Below are 24,424 nucleotides of genomic sequence, written 5' to 3' on the forward strand. Positions count from 1 at the left end.
TTATTTATTTGATTTATATTCTGCTTTTCAAAGCCAATTATATTCAGGTATTGTGGGTGTTTCCCTGTCCCCAGAGGACTCACAATCTGTATGTACCTGAGGCAACGGAGAGTACAATCTAATCACAAGGAGTGGCAGTGGGATTTGAACCCTGGTTTCTCTGGTTCATAGTCTGCTGCTCTAATCATTAGACTGGTATTCCATTTCTCACACTGGATTGCAGGAGAGTTGTCACTTTCTGTCTAAAGCAATTAAAGCCTGTTGTGGCTCATTGTACTGATTTTTGTTTTGTTTTTTTTTTCCAAAGGACTAGCCAATTTATTGTTTTTTGAACACACAAGCCAGCTTTGTGTGAAAAAGCATGCCATAATCTAATTGAGTAATAAATTGCATCTTTTGTTAAGGAAACATTTTCCCACTGATTGAAACAAAATTCTCTCCCAATATGTAAAGTATAATACAAAACTAGGGGTAAGTATTATAGTCAATTTTAATAACTAAGATAAAAATAGTTTATTCATAATGTTAATTTTACATCAAAATTAGAAAACAGGCTGACAAGCATATACATAATTTTTCAACCATATGTGTTCATCTTTTTATACAAAGCTTCACCAATTAATTGCTTAAATAATCCACCCCCACAGTCCATCAAAATGGGTAGTTAAAACTTTTCTGCTAAGTACTTTTGGATGACATGTTGAAATGTTTGAAGGAATACCTTATGAGAAGCTCTCTTTTCTAAGTCAGTGAGGTCTGGAATAGGTGGCTAATAATGGTGTGAAAATTGGGTAGGAGTGTTTGATTCTGACAGTCTGTGCCTATATAAATATCGGGCAGGACGTTTAAGAATTAACATTGATAGTGTTCCCCTGAAGCAGCCTTATATATAAAGCAAAACTTGGGCCCTAGTCAGGATTGGGAGCGAAAGCTTTTTCTTTCTTCCTCTGTCTGATTTATTCCTTTGGGTGTCAGATGTTTTGTCAAAAATCCTTTTGAAATTTTGACCCTATGTGAATAGAAATATCCATAAGGTCCTACCTCCAGTTGCGCAAATCATGTGGTTTAAATGACATGCAGAGGGTCATCACTGGGACAGAGACTTTACATTGAGGAAACATTTAATAAGGGTTACGTATCTTAACGCCTTCCTGACGTGAAGGTAAGAGTCTCACACTGTGCCGAATTGAGAGCCCTATTACAGCTTTTGAAGTACCCGGTTCTCTAATCAGAATGTCATAACGCTTGGTTGTAATGTGCAAGGGGGGGGGGGGGAGGGGGAGGGAAAGATTATTACATGGATGGGATAAAAATTAAGCTGGTAATTATATTGTATACTTGTTTACTTATTTTGTTTGTCTGACTTATGGAGATCACAAATAAAACTATTAAAAAAAAAATCCATAAGATTAGAAGCTTCTCTATTTGAATATATATTGTATGTAGGTATTTTTTAATATTTTGAAAAGCATAAGAACATGCCATACTGGGTCAGACCAAGGGTCCATTAAGCCCAGCATCCTGTTTCCAACAGTGGCCAATCCAGGCCATAAGAACCTGGCAAGTACCCAAAAACTAAGTCTCTTTAGTCTTTCCTCATAGGGAAGCTGTTCCGTTGCCCTTCTCTGTACCTTCTCCATCGCAATTATATCTTTTTTGAGATGTGGCGACCAGAATTGTACACAGTATTCAAGGTGCAGTAACACCATGGAGCGATACAGAGGCATTATGACATTTTCAGTTTTATTCACCATTCCCTTTCTAATAATTCCCAACATTGTTTGCTCTATTGATTACCGCAGCACACTGAACCGACGATTTCAATGTGTTATCTACTATGACGCCTAGATCTCTTTCTTGGGTGGTAGCACCTAATATGGAACCTAGCATTGTGTAATTATAGTATGGGTTATTTTTCCCTATATGCAACACCTTGCATTTATCCACATTAAATTTCATCTGCATTTGGATGCCCAATTTTCCAGTCTCACAAGATCTTCCTGCAATTTATCACAATCTGCTTGAGATTTAACTACGCTGAACAATTTTGTATCATCTGCAAATTTGATTACCTCACTTGTCATATTTCTTTCCAGATCATTTATAAATATATTGAAAAGTAAGGGTCCCAATACAGATCCCTGAGGCACTCCACTGCCCACTCCCCTCCACTGAGAAAACTGTCCATTTAATCCTATTGTTTCCTGTCTTTTAGCCAGTTTGTAATCCACAAAAGGACATCGCCACCTATCCCATGAATTTTACTTTTCCTAGAAGCCTCTCATGAGGAACTTTGTTAAATGCCTTCTGAAAATCCAAATAACTGTATCTACCGGTTCACTTTTATCTACATGTTTGACTCCTTCAAAAAAGTGAAGCAGATTTGTGAGGCAAGACTTGCCTTGCGTAAAGCCATGCTGACTTTGTTCCATCAATGCATATCTTTCTATATGTTCTGTGATTTTGATATTTAGAACACTTTCCACTATTTTTCCTGGCACTGAAGTCAGGCTCACTGGTCTATAGTTTCCCAGACACCCTTGGAGCCCTTTTTAAATATTGGGGTTACAGTCGTCGGGTACAATGGATGATTTTAATGATAGGTTACAAATTTTTACTAATAGATTTGAAATTTCATTTTTGAGTTCCTTCAGAACCCTGGAGTGTATAAGTTTTTCTGTGAGTTTTTGCCTCTGCGGCTGACTTCTTTTCATATTCTCTTAGCCTGTCTTATCAATGTCTTACATTTAACTTGCCAATACTTATGCTTTATCCTATTTCTTTTGTTTTTTTTATTCTATATGGAATTGATGTGTGAGGAAGTACTTAATGTATGTATATGTGTATGAGGGTTTTTTATTGGTATGGATCATTTAAGCAATTGATTAATTGGTGAAGCTTTGTATAAATTAATGCATATGGTTGAAAAATTATGTATATGCTTATCAGTCTGTTTACTAATTTCGTTGTAAAATTGACATTATAAATTAACTTTATTTTTACCTTAATTAGTTAAGAATTATTAAAGCTGATTATAATACTTACCCCTAGTTTTGTACTATCTCTTGTTAATACATAGCAAGAAATGATCTTAGAAGAGCATGCCAAGGCCCATGTTCTTAAGGACATGGCAACACTGGTTGCCGATCTAAAGTCTACCTTCTTAGAGATTTGCAAGGCAACAGCATGGATCTTGTCTGTACATTTACGAGAAACTATTGCTTTGATGTAGTCTCAGGATTCTAGATATGAGCTGTCTGTCATACGGAGATTGTCTGCGGGGTAGAACCCAGCTATTACCCTCTTAGGTCCTATTTCAATTTCCTAATTGTTCTTATGTTTTATGATTAAAATGTGGGAAAAGATAATTATGAAGTTTCTCTTGAGAAAAAAATACCACACAGTTTGCATACTCTTGCCCTTTAGTGTTTTGGCTTTTCACAGAAAGGGTGGCAAATACATGGAATGCCCTCCTTGGCAGTAGGTGGTGGGGGCTTGAGAAGAAAGACTTTAAAAGAGCATGGGATAAGCATAGAGGATCCTTGATTGCTATAAATTGGATCAGTATGACCCTAGTGGCATCTCATTAAAGTATTTATAGCACCATGCCAGACTGATTAATTTAGTGTTGAGGCTGCCAGAATGAATGGCAAAGTGATTAATATGAAAGGTTAGATGTCCTAGTGGAAATACAAGGAACTTCATGGCCTAACTTGTCTGGCATTCTGCAGTGGTAGACTCACATAGCAGCTGGGACTGTCTGGCAGGTTGCAAGTACTGTAATAACTAGAAGTTCTAGTAGAAATGCAAGTTCCCTGTACATATCTGGATCAGTCCAGACCATGGGTTATGCCTCCCTTCCAGCAGGTGGAGATGGAGAAAAACTTGAAAGGCATCCATAGTTAAGCTGGTGTACCTCCTGCATCCCTTCAGTATTTCTCTGTCTCCAGCAGATGGAGGTCGTGCAAACCCTGCAGTCTTGCCCTGTTTCTGGGGTTTAGGCTATCCCTTAAAAGTAACTAAGAGTGAACTAGCTATAAGTGATGAATCAAGCAAGTTTAAAAAAAAAAAAAAAAAAGACAGAAAAAGATCTTCTGCAGAGTTCCCTATCCTCCCATGGGGTTATTAGATCCAGAGAGGGTCATCCTCTCTGGTGGCAGATTATTGGAGCTGGGGTTGGTAACCCCGCAGGGCTCCAGACAGGTAAGGAGCAGGGGATGAGATTACTGGTGGTCCAGTCCCTCTTACATCATGCTGTTCCTGAGCATTGTGGAAAAAAAAATCCAAATTTTTGAAAAAGTTTTCTGCAATCCAGGACCCCTCTCATTGGAATCGCAATATTTTTTACTAATTTCGCTGCATTTTTTCATGTTTTTGGGCCGTCCCGTCCCGTCCCCCCCCTCGCCCCCATATGTTGCCATGACCATCTGTATGTGTGGCATGAGGAGAACCAGCCGCGCGGCTTTCGAGGGCTTTTTCAGGGTCTGCAGCAGTAACCAAACCTAGAGGGGCTTCAAAATGATCTGCTCCGCTTCACGGAGCGGAAGGATGGAGGCCTGCCATCTCCATATTTAAAAAAAAAAAAAAAAAAAAAAAGGGTGGGCAAGAGTATGTAAAATTAACGAAGAGTTCATAAGCTATAGGTATTACCAATTAGGCTTATTCAATATTTGTTGATAGATAATGTGGCTACTTCACTTTCAATACATATCCAACATAGCTCTCTGCTTCAACAGCAGGGGAGAAGAAAAACTAATACTTCACGCATATCCAGCATAGCTCTCTGCTTCAACGGCAGGGGAGAAGAAAAACTAATACTTCACGCATATCCAGCATAGCTCTCTGCTTCAACGGCAGGGAGAAGTAAAACTAATAGTTCACGCATATCCAGCATAGCTCTCTGCTACAATGGCAGGGGAGAAGAAAAACAACCAATAAAGGCTGAATAACATAGTCTGGGTAAAACAAATAAGCATGGGTGTAGCTTGCTTATTGCGGTGGTTACTACCCCTACTACCCATAACTAATCAAGCTTGATATTTCACTTGGATGCAGCTCCATCACTGCTCTCTGCATTAATGGTGGGGGTGAAAGGGAAATAGAACCAAAGGTTACTAGGAGCCAAGAGAAACAGATAAGTATGAGAAAAAAAGAAGTGTGAGGCTTGCTGGGCAGACTGGATGGGCCGATTGGTCGTCTTCTGCCGTCATTTCTATGTTTCTATGCTCGGAGGAGGCTTCAGGCTCCATCAGTGCAGGGACGGTGGCCATCTTAAGCACATTTTCTGCAGCTCAGGCAAAGGCTATGGGGGAGGGGGAACTTCCCCCAGCACTGTCTCCGGTCCCTGCTAGTCCTGATGCTACTTTAGATCAGGACCAGGATTTTTTGCAGGAAGATCCTGTTTTCCCAGGGGGACAGGATGTTGATTCTGATTCTTTTTCTTTAGATTTTGTCCTCCTTATGCATAAAGCATTTTTTGGTTCCAGATCTACACAAGGTGGTGCTTTGCCAATGAGACCTGCGCAGGGACCGCTCCCCAAGGTAAGCAAGCGCACGATGTGCCCGCGTCTCTACGGGTCGCAAAGTTAAAAGGCGCTGTGGCTTCAGGAGGCTCAGCCGCTCCGGTGGTGCCGGGCAGTGCGGCTGCAGTTGCAGGGGCCTCTTCTTCTCCTCTTCCCCCCCCCCCCCCCAGCGGGGGGGGGGGGGTTTGGATGATGAGCCGGGGAAACAGATCCCCTTGGCTGTCGATGACCCTCAGGTGGTCTGCCTGTTCCAGAGAGAGGAATTAGAACCTCTCATTCCGAACAATCTGCTCTTTCTGAGCTCAGGGTGGAGCTCCCCCCGCATGCTCCACCACAGGACTCTGTGGATCCAGTTCTGGCAGGATTACGAACGCTGATCAGGGAGTGGGATGCTCCGGATGCTGGTTTGCGGGTTGGTCAAGCTATGGATAAGCTTTACCCGCTAGTGGATGAGTTCCTGGAACTTCTACAGTCCCTTAAGGTAGACGTTTCAGTTTCGGCTGTTGTCAAGTGGACTACTATTCCAGTCGCAGGCTTGGCGGCTCTCAAGGACCTTCAGGACTGCAAGCTGGCAGTACTTCTTAAATGCATTTTTGAGGTGTCGGCCCTGGCTATCCGGGCAGCGGTGTGTAGCAGCTATATGGCTTCTCTCAAATCGTTAACAGCCCTACCCACATAGCGGGTCACACCTTAGACCTCATTTTCATCAATGATGGTATCTCTCTCCTCTAAGCCAGATAGCTCTCTGGTCCCATGGTCTGACCACCGGATCATCTCCACAGCACTTGAGATTAGATCATCCACCACAATCCTTCCCTAAAACCACAATACAATTCAGAAACCCCTGTTCCTCTGACCACCTCAACTGCCATCTCTCCAAGGAACTGACTCAGCTCAACCTTTCAGACGCAGATACAGCCATCACTTCCTGGATTAATCACCACAAAAGTTGCAGATCAAATTTGTCCTACCTCCCCCAAAGTCCTACGCCCTTCGTCTGACAACAGAAAACTTTGGTTCACCCCAGAACTAAAGGCCCTCAAACAAGACCTCAGAAGAAAAGAACACAGCTGGCGAAAAAAACCATCCACCTCGTCATTAGCTGCCTACAAATCCCTACTTAACGCCTATAGGATCGCCATCCTCAGATTGAAGAAAGATTTCTTCGCTAAGAAAATCCACCACTTCATCTTTGATTCGAAAGCCTTCGTCGCATATGTCTCAGCGCTCACCAAAACATGGAAAAAGGACAAACCTACCTACTTGCACTCCTCGATCTATCCGCCGCTTTTGATATGGTGAACCATGCCATCCTCTTAGAACGTCTGACATAGGCATCAAGGGATCTGCTCTCAGTTGGTTCAGATCCTTCCTGTCCAACAGATGCTTTAAAGTCAGGATAAACAATAAAGAATCTCTCCCTGGGTGTTCCCCAAGGATCTTCCCTCTCACCCTCACTCTTCAACATCTACCTTCTACCACTTTGCAACCTACTTACAAAGCTAAAACTATCCCACTACCTGTACGCGGATGACGTCCAAATACTCATCCCGATCACAGAATCTCTACAAAAAACTCTTAACCATTGGAACAAATACCTTCAATCAATTAACCACCTTCTTTCCACTTTCAACCTGGTCCTGAACACCAACAAGACAGAGATTATCTCTCAAGAAGACCTCGCCACGCTTCCTATTTCACCGTCCTCTTCCCAATCAGCCAACTCAATTATAAATCACTCTCCATTTGTTAGGGACTTAGGCGTCATCCTGGATAACCAACTCAACCTTAAGAAATTTGTGCACACCACCACCAAGGAGTGCTTCTTCAAACTGCAAGTCCTCAGAAAGCTAAAACCACTCCTCCACATACAGGACTTCAGATTGGTACTGCAATCCATCATCCTGTCGAAACTGGACTACTGCAATTCCCTTCTCGGTCTCCCGGCCAACTCTATTAAACCTCTTCAAATGGTTCAGAACTCAGCTGCCAAGATTCTCACCAATACCAAAAAAAGGGAACATATCACCCCCACCCTTCAGAACCTCCATTGGTTACCCGTCAAATCCAGAATCCTCTTCAAAGTTCTCACGATCATACATAAAGTTAAACACAACCTCAGATCTATACAACTAAGACCACATACCTCATCTAGACCAATCAAAAGTGCTACCAAAGACACGCTATATGCCCCCCAAGCGAAAACATCCTTAAAGCGCGCCATATCGACAGCAGGACCCCATCAATGGAATGCGTTGCCTCCTGACCTCCAGCAAGAGCCTTGCCCATCAACATTCAAAAACAAAACTTAAAACATGGCTATTCAGCCAAGCCTTCCCGGACACTTAATATTTCCTCACTATCAGCTTGACACTTTCAAGCTGACATTCCACTCTGACACTACAGTCTAGCTCAATGATTCCGTTTTCTTTTTCAGTTATCAACTCATTTGTTCTTGTTAATCTGTTTTGACCCTGTTCCACGGTTAATTGTCCCCCTTGTTCTTTGTATCGCCCCTGAGCGAATGTTGCAGTTGCATTGTAAACTGATGTGATATGTATCTTTTACAGGAACGTCGTCATAGAAAAGTTAAAAATAAATAAATATATGCTGCGTGCAAGCCTGCGCTGGGTTCAGCAATTGCTGACGTCCAGAGAAGATCTTCCTCCGGAGGAATTGGAGCAGGCACTGCATTTGGAAGCTGCGGTGGTATGTGGGGCGGATGCACTGTATGACCTGCTCCATACTTCCTCTCGCACCATGTCATCGGCACTATCCACAAGACTGATTTTGTGGCTTCGCAACTAGTCAGCGGATGTTTCATCCAAGGCTCAGCTTGGTTCTATTCCATTTGAAGGTGGTTTTTTGTTCGGAGAGGATTTGGAGCAGTTGATAAAGTCCCTGGGGGAGAACAAAGTTCACAAGTTACCAGAGGACAGACTGAGACCCTCCAGAGGGTTTCCATTATCCCGCTCTCGATTTAGGGGACAGCGGAGGTTTCGGCAGAACAGGCAACAAGCGGCTGTACAGCGCCAACCGATAGCCAGGAACCAAACCTGATCCTCATCCTTTTGGGGACGCAGAGACGCCCGAGAGGGTGGTTATTCAGCCTCTTTCGCCTCCAAGACTACACAGTGAGACGGGGCGGGCCCATCCCTTGGGTAGGGTGTCGCCTGACCCGATTTTACGAGGCATGGACCAGAATTACTTCCGATCGGTGGGTGCTAAGCATAATAGAACGAGGCTACGCTTTGGAATTTGCTCAGCCTCTCAGACTTTTACTTAATATCCCCATGCGGTCCATAGGTCAAATGGCAGATTGTTCATCAGACTCTCGAACGTTTTTTAGCTCTGGGAGTGGTAAAGCCGGTCCTTCCAGACCACTGGAGGACAGGAAGGTACTCCATTTACTTTGTAGTTCCAAAGAAAGAAGGGTCCTTCGGCCAATTTTGGACCTTAAAAAGGTAAACAAGGCTCTCAAGGTGCCACATTTTTGCATGGAGTTTCTGCGTTCAGTCATTGCGGCGGTACGCAAGGGAGATTTCCTGGCCTCTCTGGATCTGATGAAGGCATACTTGCACATTCCCATCCGCGAGGATCATCAGAAGTTCCTTTGCTTTATTATGGTCCTGGGAAAGCAATACCAATTCTGAGCTCTGCCGTTCGGTTTTGTGACCACACCTTGTACGTTCACCAAGGTCATGGTGGTTGTGGCGGTGTTTTTTCGGAGACAAGGCCGCCTCATTCATCCCTACCTGGACGATTGGCTCATCAGGGCAAAGTCAAGGGATTGTTATGTGGAAACGATCCACAAGGTGACCACTCTTTTGGAATCCCTCGGATGGGTGATCAGGCCAAAAGCAACCTGGTTACCTCTCAGGCACTGGAATTTCTGGGAGCCAAGTTCGACACTTCAGTCGGAAAAGTTTTTCTTCCAACGGATCAAAGGAACAAGCTGATGGGGCAAGTTTGTCGCTTGTTGGTTCTTCCACTGCCCATGGCCTGGGACTACCTTCAAGTTCTCAGTTCAATGCCATCCACACTGGAGGTGGTTCCTTGGGCATTTGCTCATATGAGACCATTACAATGAGCATTACTTTCCTGGTGGGGATCCCAAGTCGGAGAATTTCCAATTCCCTCTGCCACTCACCGAACATGCCAGGTCCAGTCTGGGGTGGTGGCTTTGCCCGCTCAACCTGTCTCAAGGAGTGGATCTGGAAGTCCCGCACTGGACAGTGGTGACCACAGATGCCAGCCTCTCCAGCTGGGGAGCAGTCTGCCAGCATCTTTCAGTACAGGATGGTCGATCAATCGCCTGGAAACCAGGGTGGTTCGCTTGGCCTTGCAGTACTTTCTTCCCCACTTATGCCATCAGGCGGTTCACGTCTTTTCCGACAATGCAACGATGGTGGCCTATATCAACCGTCAAGGAAGAACCAGTAGTCGAGCAGTAGCCGACGAAGCGGAGCTGCTTATGGCTTGGGCGGAGAGGAATCTAGCGATGCTAGCGGCATCTCATATCACCAGGAAGGACAACATACAAGCGGACTTCCTCAGTTGAAGGCGCATAGATCCCAGAGAGTGGGAACTCTCGGACGGAGCAATGGATCTCATTCCTCGCAGATGGGGGACTCCCCATATGGACTTGATGGCAACGCGGAACAATGCCAAAGCCCCTCGCTTCTTCAGTCGCAGGAGGGATCACGGCGCAGAAGGGGTCGATGCGCTGGTAATTCCCTGGCCAACCTCAGTTCTCCTGTGCGTGTTTCCTCCTTGGCCTCTGGTGGGCAAGGTGCTTCGCAGGATAGAGGTCCACCCAGGGACGGTAATCCTAGTGGCTCCCGAGTGACCCTGACGTTTGTGGATGGCCCGCTACGACTCGGGCATCTTCCATAACTTCTCCATCAAGGGCCTATATATATTTCGACCAGGCAGCTTGCTTCTGTCTAGTGGCTTGGCTTTTGAAAGGAGGAGATTGAGGAGGAAGAAGGGCTTTTCTGAAGAGGTCATCACTACATTGCTACAAGCCAGGAAAACGTCTACTTCCCTCTCATACATTAGGGTATGGAGAGTTTTTGAGACGTGCTGTCATGAGAGAGATTCTTCCTAGACACAATTGCTCAGATGTTAAGCCTTTAGCAAAATGGATTAGCCAAGGGTTTGTCCTTTAACTCCCGGGTGGCGGCCTTAGGCACTCTGGTAGCTCGGTGGCGTCACATCCAGATGTGGTCACGTTTCCTTAGAGGAGTGAGGCATTTGAAGCCCCCTGTCCGTCCAGTATGTCCCTCCATGGAGTCTTAATTTGGTTCTTTGAGTGTGGTGTGATCCACTGTTTGAGCTGCTTAAAGCGTTAACATTGAAGGATCTCACCTTGAAAACGGTGGTTTTGGTGGCTATATGCTTGGCTCGCCGGATATCTGAGTTGTAGGCGCTCTCCTGTAGGGAACCTAGTCAGTTGAGCTTCCGGCTTTTCCTAATTTGTCGAATGATGTACAAACACACACAAGAGCTGCGTCAGCTTGATGTTCGGCAGTCCTTGTTGCGTTACCTGTAAGTCACAAATTCTTTCAGACTTTCAGATCTTTTGTTTGTCCTATGGAGTGGTCTCGGTAAGGGTCACAAGGCGTCTAAGACGACAATTGCACGATGGTTGAGAGAAGCCATTTCGTCGGCATACATTTACATTTTGTAAAGGAAGACCTGTTCCTGAAGGACTGAAGGCCCATTCTATTCGCTCTCAAGCAGCTTCGTGGGCCGAATGCCAGTTGGTATCACCTCAGGAGATTTGCAAAGTTGCTACTTGGAAGATGCTCTACACTTTTGCTCGCCATTACCGCTTGGATGTTCAGGCGCCCGGAGATTTTGGCAGTGGCGTTCTGCGCGTGGGACTCGCAAGGTCCCACCCGGTTTAGGAAAGCTTTGGTACATCGCATGGTCTGGACTGATCTGGGTACATACAGGGAAAAGAAAATTGGTTCTTACCTGATAATTTTCGTTTCTGTAGTACCACGGATCAGTCCAAACACCCACCCAAAGATTAGGAGTGAGTAACGGGGATCTATAAAGTCCATGCGCGCATGTTCAGATTGTTATTGCAGCATATTAAGAAAGAAACCTACGGTTACATGTTTATATGTTCTTAAAGTTGTTAAAGTTCTTGCTTGATCCATTGCTAGTTTTATTCTGCTTTGATACACTCTATACTGAAGGGATGCAGGAGGTACACCAGCTTAACTAAGGGTGCCTTTCAAGTTTTTCTCAGTCTCTACCTGCTGGAAGGGAGGCATTCCCATGATCTGGACTGATCCGTGGTACTACAGGAACGAAAATTATCAGGTAAGAACCAATTTTCTTTTCTTGTAGTGGTCTGTCTGGCAGGTCACTTAGGGGACCTATGAGGCCTGATGTTTGGGCAACAATCATGCTAGTATTTGCTATTTAGATTTATTACAGAGCTTTGTGGCTATGCGTGAAAGTGTGATGAGGGAGGGAACTAAGAAGGGACCTTATATGCCTCTGTAGCCAAGATGTACCAAGGAAGAAAACAAAAACTGTCCTGGATTAGAAAAGATTTCTTCCAGGTAGTTGCACTTTGTGGCTGACAGCTGGGATGTATCTTGGCAGTGTGTAGAGAATAGCTAGGCACTTTAGATGGTCAATTTGTCTTTTTCTGCCATCGTCTTTTTTTTATATGAAAACAACCCTTCGTTAGGTAGTCTCAGCTGTGTGTCTTATTACATCCGTTTGTGATCCAAGAAAAGGAATTTGCTTGCATGTAATCATTCTCAGACAGCAGTACAGTGAGTAATAAACCAAATTGCTTCCCCATTTGAAACTTGTTTATCCTCCAGTTGTAGAAGTAAATGTTTAGCTAAGTTATACAAGCAACTGAAGATCAGTAGATCTAGCAGTATGTGGGGAAAACCCTGAATGTGTTCCACAGCTTTCCCAGGGAATTGGAATCTTCTGATTTGGCACATGATACAAGTCATGTGGCTCATCTGTGTGACTCATTGTACTGTTATCTGCAAACAAATACAGGTAAACAATTACTTTTCTTCTGCTACATCTGTGCTTCTGTCTAAAGTATCCATTGCTAAAAGCAGACCCCTCCACCAATCTCATACTATGATACAAATAAATGAGGTACTAGAAAATCTGTAGATAGTACTCCCAGGGGAATTCTGCGACAAAAAATATATAATTATGCGCACAAAAACTTAACATTGTGCAAACTTTATATTGGTCAAAATAACACAATTTACATGACTGTCTTTAATTAAATTTTAAATTAATACAGAAAAAAGTTACTACTTAAAGATGCAGAATATTAAATATTTTGAGCAGACTTTCCCTAGAAATTCACTGTAAGTGTCTCCCACTCGCTCTCCCTACTCCCCTGGCCACTTTGCCCTCTCAAGCCCCAACTCCTCCACCTGCCAGTATCTCTCTCCCTTCCACCTCTAGGATCAACCCCTTCCACTTTATTGCCAGTCCCAGAGTTTGACACCCTTCTCAGTTCTGCCCCTCACACAGGCTCCCTCTGTCACTCCCTCTCTCACACACATGCTCCCTCTCTCTAAGGGAGAGAAGTCCATTAACGGCTATTAATCAAGTTTACTTAGGGAATAGCCACTGCTATTAATTGCGTCAGTAGCATGAGATCTTCTTAGTGTTTGGGTAATTGCCAGGTTCTTGTGGCCTGGTTTGGCCTCTGTTGGAAACAGGATGCTGGGCTTGATGGACCCTTGGTCTGACCCAGCATGGCAATTTCTTATGTTCTTAATACACATACACACACCCTTATACAGGCTCCCTCACTCTCGCGCGCACACACATCCCCTCATACAGGGCCCTCTCTTGCATACACACCCACACAACTCCCTTTCTCTCTCTCTCTCTCATACATCCTCACAGCAGGCTACCTATGCCTCTCTCTCTCTCATGCACTCCTTCACACAGGCTCTGTCTCTCACACATACACAATCCCTTCACACAGGGAAGCACCCTCGCATACACACAATCCCTTTTTCATACACACGAGCTCCCAGTCTCTCTCTCTCTCTCTCTCTCTCTGGGGCCTTTATCTTCGCCACGACCGGGGCACCCTCTGTTTCTGGCGGGCCTTTCATCTTCTGCGCAAACTGAGTGCATCCCGCAGCACACGTGGACCTTCGTCTTCGCGCGCTCCATTCGCAGCATGCGTGGAAAATGGCAATTCTGCGCTCCACAGTAGCGCAGAATTCCCCCAGGACTAAGATAGTATATTTTGATTAGCAGATTCTAAGCACAATTTGACTAATTCCAGTTGTATTCTACCATATCCTTGCCCTCTGTGTTGCAGGCACTCAAGAAAACGCTGGGAGAACTTTATCCACAGTGAGAACCGACATTTAGTGAGCTCCGAAGCCCTGGACCTGCTGGACAAGTTGCTGCGATATGACCATCAACAGAGATTAACAGCCAAAGAGGCCATGGAACACCCCTACTTCTGTATGTCGTATGCTACAGTGGGTTTTTCTGTATAATACTGCAGTATGTTTTTGATGATTCCAATTTTAGGCAATGAGTAGAGCCTTGTAGGGATGCCAGCAGACTGCTAATGACCCAGGTTGTTAGTGTTTCATCCTAATCTGCTTAATGCTAATGATTGCTCCCAGGATGGAGATAAATAGATTTTTCTGTACGTACCCGGATCAGTCCAGACAGTGTGTTATGTCCCCCTTCCAGCAGATGGAGTCAGAGAAAAACTTGAAGGGTGCTCTTTTATAAGCTGGTGCGCCCTCTGTGTCTCCTCAATATTTCTCTGACTCCAGCATATATGGGTGGCAGAACCTGCAGTTCCCCAATAAACTTCTGAGAAGATACATTCATTGATTTCTCTCTTTTATTCCTTACTCCTTTTGTTTTTCACTGTTTTTGGATGGATCAACTTAAACTCCTCCCACTGAATTTTTTTTTTTTTTTTTTTTTTTAATCGGTGCTCAGGCTGTCTGAAGCTTGCAAACAGAATTGCTAGTAGTGTTTAATTCTGTGCACTTTTTGGGGGGGTAACTTCTGTGTCCTTTTTTCTCCTCACAGGTTTGTTTATTTTGGGGTGATTGGTCCGGCCTCTCCCCCACTGCAACAACCCGCTGCCCTGAGACACCGACTTTCTCGGGGCAGCTCTGAAAGAGGCGTCATTCCTCTGTTTAAAAAAAAAAAGTTATTGTTTTTTGCCGAGCAGACGCTCCTTCACTTTACCTGCTCCTGGCAGCCTTCAGAGTTGGTTTTTTCTGTTTAGCAGCTCTGCTCCTGCCTTCATGCCACGTCCCACGAGGTGTAGTGCCTGTGGAGAGCCCGGGCCGTGGCTCTCCTGGAAGGCTTGTGTGTGAGGTGCCTCCCTGGTGGGGAGGGTCCCAAGGCCGGCGGGGCATCCTGCTTCACGATCGCAAGCACGATTGGGGGGGGGGGGTTGGCCCCGATCCCACCTAACACGGGAATGGCGGCCATTTTGTTTTCTGAGCTGGCTGCTCCAACGCAGCCAGATGGAGATGTTGACCTCGGATTTTCTCCCTTCCCTCCGATTTTGACTCCCGTTAACCCTCCGGAGTTTAGATCAACTTCGGGAAATCCCCTTGCTGTTACTCCCTTGGGACCCCCCCCCCCCCCCCCCCCCCGGGGCTTTTTTCCTACAGATTTTGTTCTCTTACTACATAATGCCTATCTGGCCAGACTAAGCCAGCAACAGGACCCAGCTCTAGGGCCTCCTCCCCCCAAGGTGATCAGGATGGCAGATCCCCTAGATCCTATAGGGGGTCCTCAAGGAACAGGGGGAGGGGTCCCTCCGGGATCTTCCAGAGTCCAGGTGGTTCTCCACCCGGTTAATCCTGCTTCGCTTCCTCAAGGATGATGATGACTGTAGAGTCTTGCGCCTTTTTCAGAGGGATGAGCTAAACCCTCTCATCCCCCATGTCCTGGAAGAGTTGGATATTGAGGATCCACAGGATCCCCCAGGGCCCAGTACAACAAAGAAAGGGGGACCCCGTCCTGGCGGGCCTACAACCACCTGCTAAAACTTTCCCTTTTCATCCTATGCTTCTTCAATTGTCTAGAGAATGGGATTCTCCTGAGGCTTCTCCGAGGGTAAGCAGCGCTATGGACAAGCTATACCCTTTTCCGGAAGAGTTCCTAGAGCTCCTCAAGGTCCCTAAGGTGGGCGCGTCAGTGTCTGTGGTGACTAAACATACTACTATTCCGGTAACTGGGGGAGCCGCTCTACAGGACCGGAAGCTTGAAGTATACCTTAAGAGGGTTTTTGAAGTATCAGCCCTGGGGATCAGAGCTGCTGTTTGTAGCTCCCTTACGCAGCGGGCAGATGGGTCCAACAACTGCTCAGTACTCAGGAGCTGCCACTGGAGGAAGCGCAACAGGCAGAGCATCTGGAAGCTGTGATAGCTTATGGAGCGGATGCTCTATATGACCTCCGTGTGCTGTCCAGATCGATGGTTTCCGCAGTCTCTGCTAGACGCCTTCTCTGGCTCTGTAACGGGTTGGCGGATTCTTCTTCCAAGACTCAGTTGGGGTCGCTACTCTTTAAGGGGAAATTACTGTCTGGGGAAGATCTAGAGCAGATCATCAAATCCCTAGGGGAAAATAAGGTGCATAAGTTGCCGGAGGATCATCCACGGAGTTCGAGGATGTTCAGCTTCTCTAGAAGCCGTTTCCGAGGAAAATAGTCTTTCCGACAGCGAAGACCGGCTTCTCAGAGACCGCCTTCCTCACGGCCACAGTCCTGGTCTCGTTCCTTTCATGGTAGGAGAGAGCACCTCGAGATGGCCACTCTCAGGGGGCTCCTTCCAAATCTGTTGACCCACTCTTCGACACCCCCCCCCCCCAGGATAGGTGGATGTTTCTCCCTCTTCTATGAGGAGTGGCTCAAAATTATCTCGGATCAATGGGCGCTAAATAAACTACAGCACGGCTACGCTTTAGATTTTGCTCGACCCCCTAAGAGACAGGTTTCTCTTCTCTCCCTGCAGGACAGTGAAGAAGCAGCGGATTGTCAGGCAGCCACTGGACTGACTCCTGGCCTTAGGAGCCATCCTCCCGGTGCATCCAATGGGCAAGGGTTAGGCCATTATTCCGTCTACTTCGCAGTTCCCAAAAAGGAAGACTCCTTCTGTCCAATCCTGGATCTCAAGATGGTCAACAGGGCCCTCAAGATCCCCTGCTTCCGGATGGAAACCTTACGCTCAGTAATTGCGGTGGTACACCGTGGGGAATTTCTAGCATCCTTGGACTTGACAGAGGCTTATCTTCACATCCCTATCCTCAAGGAGCAGAAAGGCTTTCTTCGCTTCAAGATCCTCTGTCAACATTTTCAATTTCAAGCCCTGCCTTTCGGCCTGGCGACTGCTCCCCCACACCTTCACCAAGGGTAATGGTGGTGGTGGTGGTGGCAGCCCTACGGAGGGAGGGAGTTCTTGTCTATCCTATCTGGATGACTGGCTCATTCGAGCGAAGTCATGGAACTTTGTCAACAGGAGGTTGAAAGGGTCTTGCAGCTTCTCCACTCCCTGGGATGGGTCGTCAATTTTGCCAAGAGCAGCCTCACTCCCTCTGTCGCTCGATTTCTTAGGAGCACACTTCGATACCAATGTGGGCAAGGTCTTCCTTCGCCTAGACCATGCTCGGTCCCTCATCTCTCAGGTACAGCGCTTCTGTTGCCTCTTACTGCCCACAGCATGGTACTATTTCCAGGTTCTGGGCTCTATGGCCTCAACTATCTATTTAGTTCCTTGGGCCTTTGCACATATGCCACCTTTACAGAGAGCCTTACTCTTCCACTGGAAGCCAGTGTCTCAGGAGTTTCAAGCCCTGCTGCTGATGGATGTTGCCAAGGACAGCCTGTGGCTCAGTCTGGATCACTTGCTGCGGGGAGTTGGCTTGGAGATCCCACAGTGGGTGATCATCACCATGGATGCCACCCTCTCCAGCTGGGGGATGGTGTCAAATGCAATTGGCTCAGGGGCAGTGGACGTCAGTGCAGGCGACATGGCCGATCAATCGTCTGGAAATCAGAGCAGTTCGTCTCGCGTTGAAGCGCTTCCTCCCCCTAGTCCACCATCAAGACGGAAGGATGCTCTCCGACAACGAGACCACCGTAGTGTACATCAGTCGTCAAGAAGGGACAAAGAGCCAACATGGCTCTCGGGAGACGGACAAGTTGATGGCAATGGTGGAACTCCACCTCTCCCGCCTGGCGGCGTCCCACATAGCAGGGGTGGACAATGTTCAAGCGGATTTCTTAAGCCGTCAACACATAGATCCCAGGGAGTGGGAACTCTCCGAAGAAGCAGTGGCACTTCTCTTCAGCCGGTAGGGAACCCCCCACCTGGACCTGATGGCCACTCAAAGGAATGCGAAGGCTCTGTGCTTCTTCAGTCGCAGAAGGGAGCATGGCGCAGAGGGAGTGGATGCTCTAGTGCTCCCATGGCCGCAACACCACCTGCTCTGCGTGTTCTCACCATGGCCCCTGGTAGGAAAGGTAATTCGGAGAATAGAAATCCACCAAGGGCCAGTAATCCTAGTAGCACCAGAATGGCCACGAAGACCGTGGTTTGCAGACTTGATGAACCTCGCGGTGGACGGTCCTTTTTGCCTGGGGCATCTGCTGAACCTTCTGCGTCAGGGTCCAGTATTTGTCGACGAGGCAGATCGCTTCTGCCTTGCAGCCTGGCTTTTGAGAGGCACAGGTTGAGAAGACGAGGTTACCAAGAGGATGTTATTTCGACCTCCCTCAAGGCTAGGAAGCCTTCCACTTCTCTCTCCTATGTCCGGGTCTGGAAGGTTTTTGAGACCTGGTGTGTGTCCATACGTATATCTCCATGTCGCACTTCAGTAGCCCAAATACTGTCCTTCCTACAGTGAGGCCTGGAGAAAGGATTGGTCTACAATTCCCTGCGGGTCCAGGTAGTAACTCTTGGTTCCCTCACCACTTCATGCTGTTGGTTTTACTTTAAACTACTGAACACCACATGCCAAATAATAGAACAAGCAGATTACTCTTCTCCCCCTCATATGGGTGGGTTCTGGACTGATCTGTGCTACTACAGGAATGAAAATTAGCAGGTAAGAACCAATTTTCCTTTCCCTGTATGTACCCAGATCAGTCCAGACTCCCAGCATGTACCTAAGTTGACTAACCAGGGTGGGCCCTTGACTCCCCTGCTTGCAGAACACTCGCCAAAGGCCGTGGAAGTTGGAACCCGGACATCCAAATTATAATGCCTAGCAAAAGTGTGCAGCAATTTCCACATCGCTGCCCTGAAAATCTCCTACTGAGAAAAATGCTGAGCTTTGGCACATGAGGCTGCCTGAGACTGTCATGGGCTTTCAAACCTTCTGGTTCTGGTCGACCCTTGTCTATATAAGTCGAACCAATCGCCTCCTTAAGCCAACACGCAATAGTGGCCTTAGAGCCTTGACAACCTCACTTCGTACCACTCCACAGAACAAACAGATGATCCGATCTTCTAAAGTCATTAGTTATCTTCAGATAGCTCAACAAGGCTTGCCGCACATCTGAGAGCCTAAACTCTTGCGTGCCTAAACTCTAGAAAAGCTGGGAGCTCCACATTCTGATTAATATGAAACATCGACACCACCTTCAGCAGAAAGGAAGAAACCATATGCAACTACACCCCTGTCTTCAGGATCTAAAGAAAAGGATCCCAGCAAGACAGCCTGGATCTCACATACCCTCCTAGCTGGACAAATAGCCATCAGGAAAATTACCTTAAGGGTCAAGTCCTTAAGAGTTGCTCTCCAAAGAGGCTCGAATGGAGCCTCAGACAAACCTGAGCATGAGATTAAAGTTCCAGGACTGGCAAACTCTCCTTACTGGAGGACACACATTTTTTGCCCCCACCCCGGAGAAAATGAACCACATCTGGATGTGTCGATAAAGGATAACTCTCTTCCTCACCTCATAGACAACTGAGAGCTGCCACCTGAACCCTAAGAGTTGAAAGCCAGACCCTTGACCCAAACCCTCCTGAAGAAAGGACAAAATATGCGATGCAGTAGCTTGGAGGGCCTGTACCCCATTAGCGATACACCAGGCCTCGAACACCTTCCAGACTCAAACATATGATAGAGATATGAACATTTACCTGGCCTGTAACAAAGTAGCAATTACCATAAGAACATGCCATACTGGGTCAGACCAAGGGGCCATCAAGCCCAGCATCCTGCTTCCAACAGTGGCCAATCCAGGCCATAAGAACCTGGCAAGTACCCAAAAACTGTCTATTTCATGTTACCATGGCTAGTAATAGGAGTGGCTATTTTCTAAGTCAACTTAATTAATAGCAGGTAATGGACTTCTCCACCAAGAACGTATCCAATCCTTTTTTAAACACAGCTATACTAACTGAACTAACCATGTCCTCTGGCAACAAATTCCAGAGTTTAATTGTGCGTTAAGTGAAGAACTTTCTCCGATTAGTTTAAAATGTGCCACATGCTAACTTCATGGAGTGCCCCCTAGTCTTTCTATAATCTGAAAGACTAAATAACAGATTCACATCTACCCGTTCTAGACCTCTCATGATTTTAAACACCTCTATCATATCCCCCATCAGCCGTCTCTTCTCCAAGCTGAAAAGTCCTAACCTCTTTAGTCTTTCCTCATAGGGGAGCTGTTCCATTCCCCTTGTCATTTTGGTCACCCTTCTCTGTATCTTCTCCATCGCAATTATCTTTTTTGAGATGCGGCAACGAGAATTGTACACAGTATTCAAGATGCAGTCTCACCATGGAGCGATACAGAGGCATTATGACATTTTCCATTTTATTCACCATTCCCTTCCTAATAATTCCCAACATTCTGTTTGCTTTTTTGACTGCCGCAGCACACTGAACCGACGATTTCAATGTGTTATCCACTATGACACCTAGATCTTTCTTGGGTGGTAGCACCTAATATGGAACCTAACATTGTGTAACTATAGCATGGGTTATTTTTCCCTATATGCAACACGTTGCATTTATCCACATTAAATTTCATCTGCATTTGGATGCCCAATTTTCCAGTCTCCCAAGGTCTTCCTGCAATTTATCACAATCTGCTTGAGATTTAACTACGCTGAACAATTTTGTATCATCTGCAAATTTGATTACCTCACTCGTCTTATTTCTTTCCAGATCATTTATAAATATATTGAAAAGTAAGGGTCCCAATACAGATCCCTGAGGCACTCCACTAGCCACTCCCTTCCACTGAGAATATTGTCCATTTAATTCTACTCTGTTTCCTGTCTTTTAGCCAGTTTGTAATCCACGAAAGGACATCGCCACCTATACCATGACTTTTTACTTTTCCTAGAAGCCTCTCATGAGGAACTTTATCAAACGCCTTCTGAAAATCCAAGTATACTACATCTACCAGTTCACCTTTATCCACGTGTTTATTAACTCCTTCAAAAAAAGTGAAGCAGATTTGTGAGGCAAGACTTGCCTTGGGTAAAGCCATGCTGACTTTGTTCCATTAAACCATGTCTTGCTATATGTTCTATGATTTTGATGCTTAGAACTTTTTCCACTATTTTTCCTGGCACTGAAGTCAGGCTAACAGGTCTGTTTCCCGGATCGCCCCTGGAGCCTTTTTTAAATATTGGGGTTACATTAACTATCCTCCAGTCTTCAGATACAATGGATGATTTTAATGATAGGTTACAAATTTTTACTAATAGGTCTGAAACTTCATTTTTTAGTTCCTTTAGAACCCTGGGGTGTATACCATCCGGTCCAGGTGATTTACTACTCTTCAGTTTATCAATCAGGCCTACCACATCTTCTAGGTTCACCGTGATTTGGTTCAGTCCATATGAATCATTACCCATGAAAACCTTCTCTGGAACGGGTATCTCCCCAACATACTCTTTAGTAAACACCAAAACAAATCATTTAATCTTTCCGCGATGGCCTTATCTTCTGTAAGTGCCCCTTTAACCCTTCGATCATCTAACGGTCCAACTGACTCCCTCACAGGCTTTCTGCTTCGGATATATTTTTAAAAGCTTTTATTGTGAGTTTTTGCCTCTACGGCCAACTACTTTTCAAATTTTCTCTTAATCTGTCTTATCAATGTCTTACATTTAACTTGCCAACGCTTATGCATTATCCTATTTTCTTCTGTTGGATCCTTCTTCCAATTTTTGAATGAAGATCTTTTGGCTAAAATAGCTTCTTTCACCTCCCCTTTAACCATGCTGGTAATCGCTTGCCTTCTTCCACCTTTTTTAATGTGTGGAATACATCTGGACTGTGCTTCCTGATTGTATTTTTTAACAATGACCACGCCTCTTGCACACTTTTTACCTTTGTAGCTGCTCCTTTCAGGTTTTTTCTTACAATTTTTCTCATTTTATCAAAGTTTCCCTTTTGAAAGTTTAGCACGAGAGCCGTGGATTTGCTTACTGTTCCCCTTCCAGTCATTAATTCAAATTTGATCAAACTATGATCACCATTGCCAAGCGGCTTCAGAATACCCTTTCCGCCTCAGACACCGCCTCTCAAAAGCCAGTTTGCTAGACAAAAGTGAACCACCAGATCTGAAAATATTGGACCCTGATGAAGAAGATTCGCTAGATGATCGAGCCATAATGGCCCATCCACGGCCATGTTGATGAGTTCCGCAAACCAAGGGGTGTTGCGGCCACCCCAGCACCACCAGAATGACATTTCAACACCTTGCCTACTAGAGGCCATAAAGGAAAAAAGGTATAGTAGAATGTTCCAAGGTTATGGGAGAACCAGAGCATTGATGCCCTCCACCCTGTATTCTCTTTGCAGACTGAAAAACTGGAACGCCTTGGCTTTATCATAAGTTGCCATTAGATCCACATGAGGGCAACCCCACTTTTCACAAATGAGCCACATCACCGTCTCCGACAGCTCCCACTCTCCAGGGTCCAACAATCTGCAACTCAGAAAATCCACCTGCACATTGTCGACTCCTGCAGTGTGTGATGCTGCTGTCCTCTCAGTGTTGCTCCACTCAGAGAAACAGCTCCTGGGCTACCTTGCGAATTGTGGTTCCTCCCTGTCGGTTGATATAGGCCACAGTCATCGCATTATCCGAAAGGACCCTTACCGACTGATCTCTCAATGGCAGAAAAGCAACCGTTTGGACCAAGAAGCCACCTCCTTGGACCACCAGCCCTGCAATGACTGACACAGCTTTCCAACCAGACAGGCTGGCATCGGTGAAAATCGCCCAATCTGGAACCTCCAGTTCCATAACATGCTCCAGATTGGACCAAAAGAGCCACCATGATAGACTGCCCTGCTGACTCCCTCAAGCGGAAGGGGAAGTTGAAACTCCTCTGATAGAGGATCCCACCTGGAGAGAAAAGCCCTATGAAGAGGTCACATATGTGTGAACACCCAAGGCACCAAATCCAAGGTCAAAACCATAGAGCCCAGGACCTGCAAATAGTCCCAGACCCTGGGCACCAACAGACCCAACAACCGACGAGTCTTCCCTTGCAGCTTTAGAATGCTTTCCTCCGTGAGGAACACTGTCACTCCATGTATTGAACTGAGCCCTCAAATATTCTAGGGTCTGAGTGGGAAGAAGGTGGCTCTTTGCCAGATTCACCATCCAGCCGAGAGATTCCAAGCGTAACAGAACTTTCTGAACCGATTGACAACAAAGGTCCTCCAACTTCGCCCGATTGAGCCAGTCTAGATGGGGGTGTACCAGCACACCTTCCCGATGCAAGTCTGCCACAACCACAACCATGTCCTTGGAGAAAGTGCATGGCGTTGTAGCCAGACCAAACAGAGCCTGAAACTGAAAATGATGCCCTAGGACCATAAACAGCTGGTTTTCTGGCTGGATGGCTATGTGCATGTATGCCTTTGTCGTATCCAGAGAGGCCAGGAACTCCTCTTTGTGCACCGCTGTGGTGAACAAATTCAGGGTCTCCATCTGAAAACAAGGAATTTTCAGAGCTGCATTCACCTTTTTCAAATCCAAAATCAGGCAAAAAGTCCCCTCCTTTGGCACGATAAAATAAATGGAATATCTTCCTGTGCCTTGCTCCTCATGAGGAACTGGGACTATGGCACTTAGCCCCCCCACAGGGGGGATACTAGGAAGAGATCTCGAACCAGATGAGCAAATTCTAAAGCGTAGCCATCCTACTACACTGAGAACCCACTGGTCTGTGGTATTTTGGTCCACTCCTCGTAAAACAGCACCAGGCGCTCTCCTATGGCTGGAACAGAGGAGTGAGCCATCCTCACCTCATTGCAAGGATTTTTGTACCAGCTGTGTTCCTCTTGCATTGTACCGGCAAGGACTGCTCCCAGGACTGAACCCTGGGGCTGCTTACCTCTGAAGCCTTGAAGAACCTCTAGTCGGGCGAAAACTTCTATGATTTCAAAAATAGGACCGAGCCTGAAAGAATCTCTTGCCCTTAGGCTTGTCCTCCAGCAACTTGTGCACCTTGGATTCTCCCAGGTGCTTCATTATCTGCTCCAGGTCCTCACCAAACAAGAGCTTTCCCTTAAAAGGAAGAGGCCCTAGCTGAGACTTGGACCACACATCCACCATCCAGTTGCACAATCACAACACTCTTGGATGACACCACAGACGACATGATCCTAGAAGACATTCTGACCAAGTCATACAAAACATCTGCTCCGCATGCCACCGCAGTGGTACCAAAGCAATATCTGAATCTTCAGAATTGCCCGCTGCGTCCCCAGACACGGAGGCAAGCCCGAGTGTCCGCTGGATGGATGAGGACACTTCCTCTTCATCTGTCCAGGCCTGTCGTGGATTTTCCAAAAGCCGGATCCGGGTATGAGAGCATGCCTCCCCAAAGAGCTGCTTAGCTAAATAGACC

General features: G+C 46.1%; 1 protein-coding gene across 3 annotated transcripts in view; it reads left to right on the forward strand.

Annotated features, from left to right (window-relative positions):
- Window positions 1-24,424, forward strand: part of CSNK2A2 (casein kinase 2 alpha 2) — a 255,941-nt gene that overhangs the window by 194,414 nt on the left and 37,103 nt on the right. For all 3 annotated transcript variants that reach the window (XM_029609255.1, XM_029609253.1, XM_029609254.1), the window contains one exon: window positions 13,867-14,015. In XM_029609255.1, the coding sequence (XP_029465115.1) occupies window positions 13,867-14,015 (149 nt within the window). The remainder of the gene's footprint in view (window positions 1-13,866; window positions 14,016-24,424) is intronic.

The sequence above is a fragment of the Rhinatrema bivittatum genome, chromosome 7, assembly GCF_901001135.1.
Source record: "Rhinatrema bivittatum chromosome 7, aRhiBiv1.1, whole genome shotgun sequence".
NCBI lineage: Eukaryota > Metazoa > Chordata > Amphibia > Gymnophiona > Rhinatrematidae > Rhinatrema > Rhinatrema bivittatum.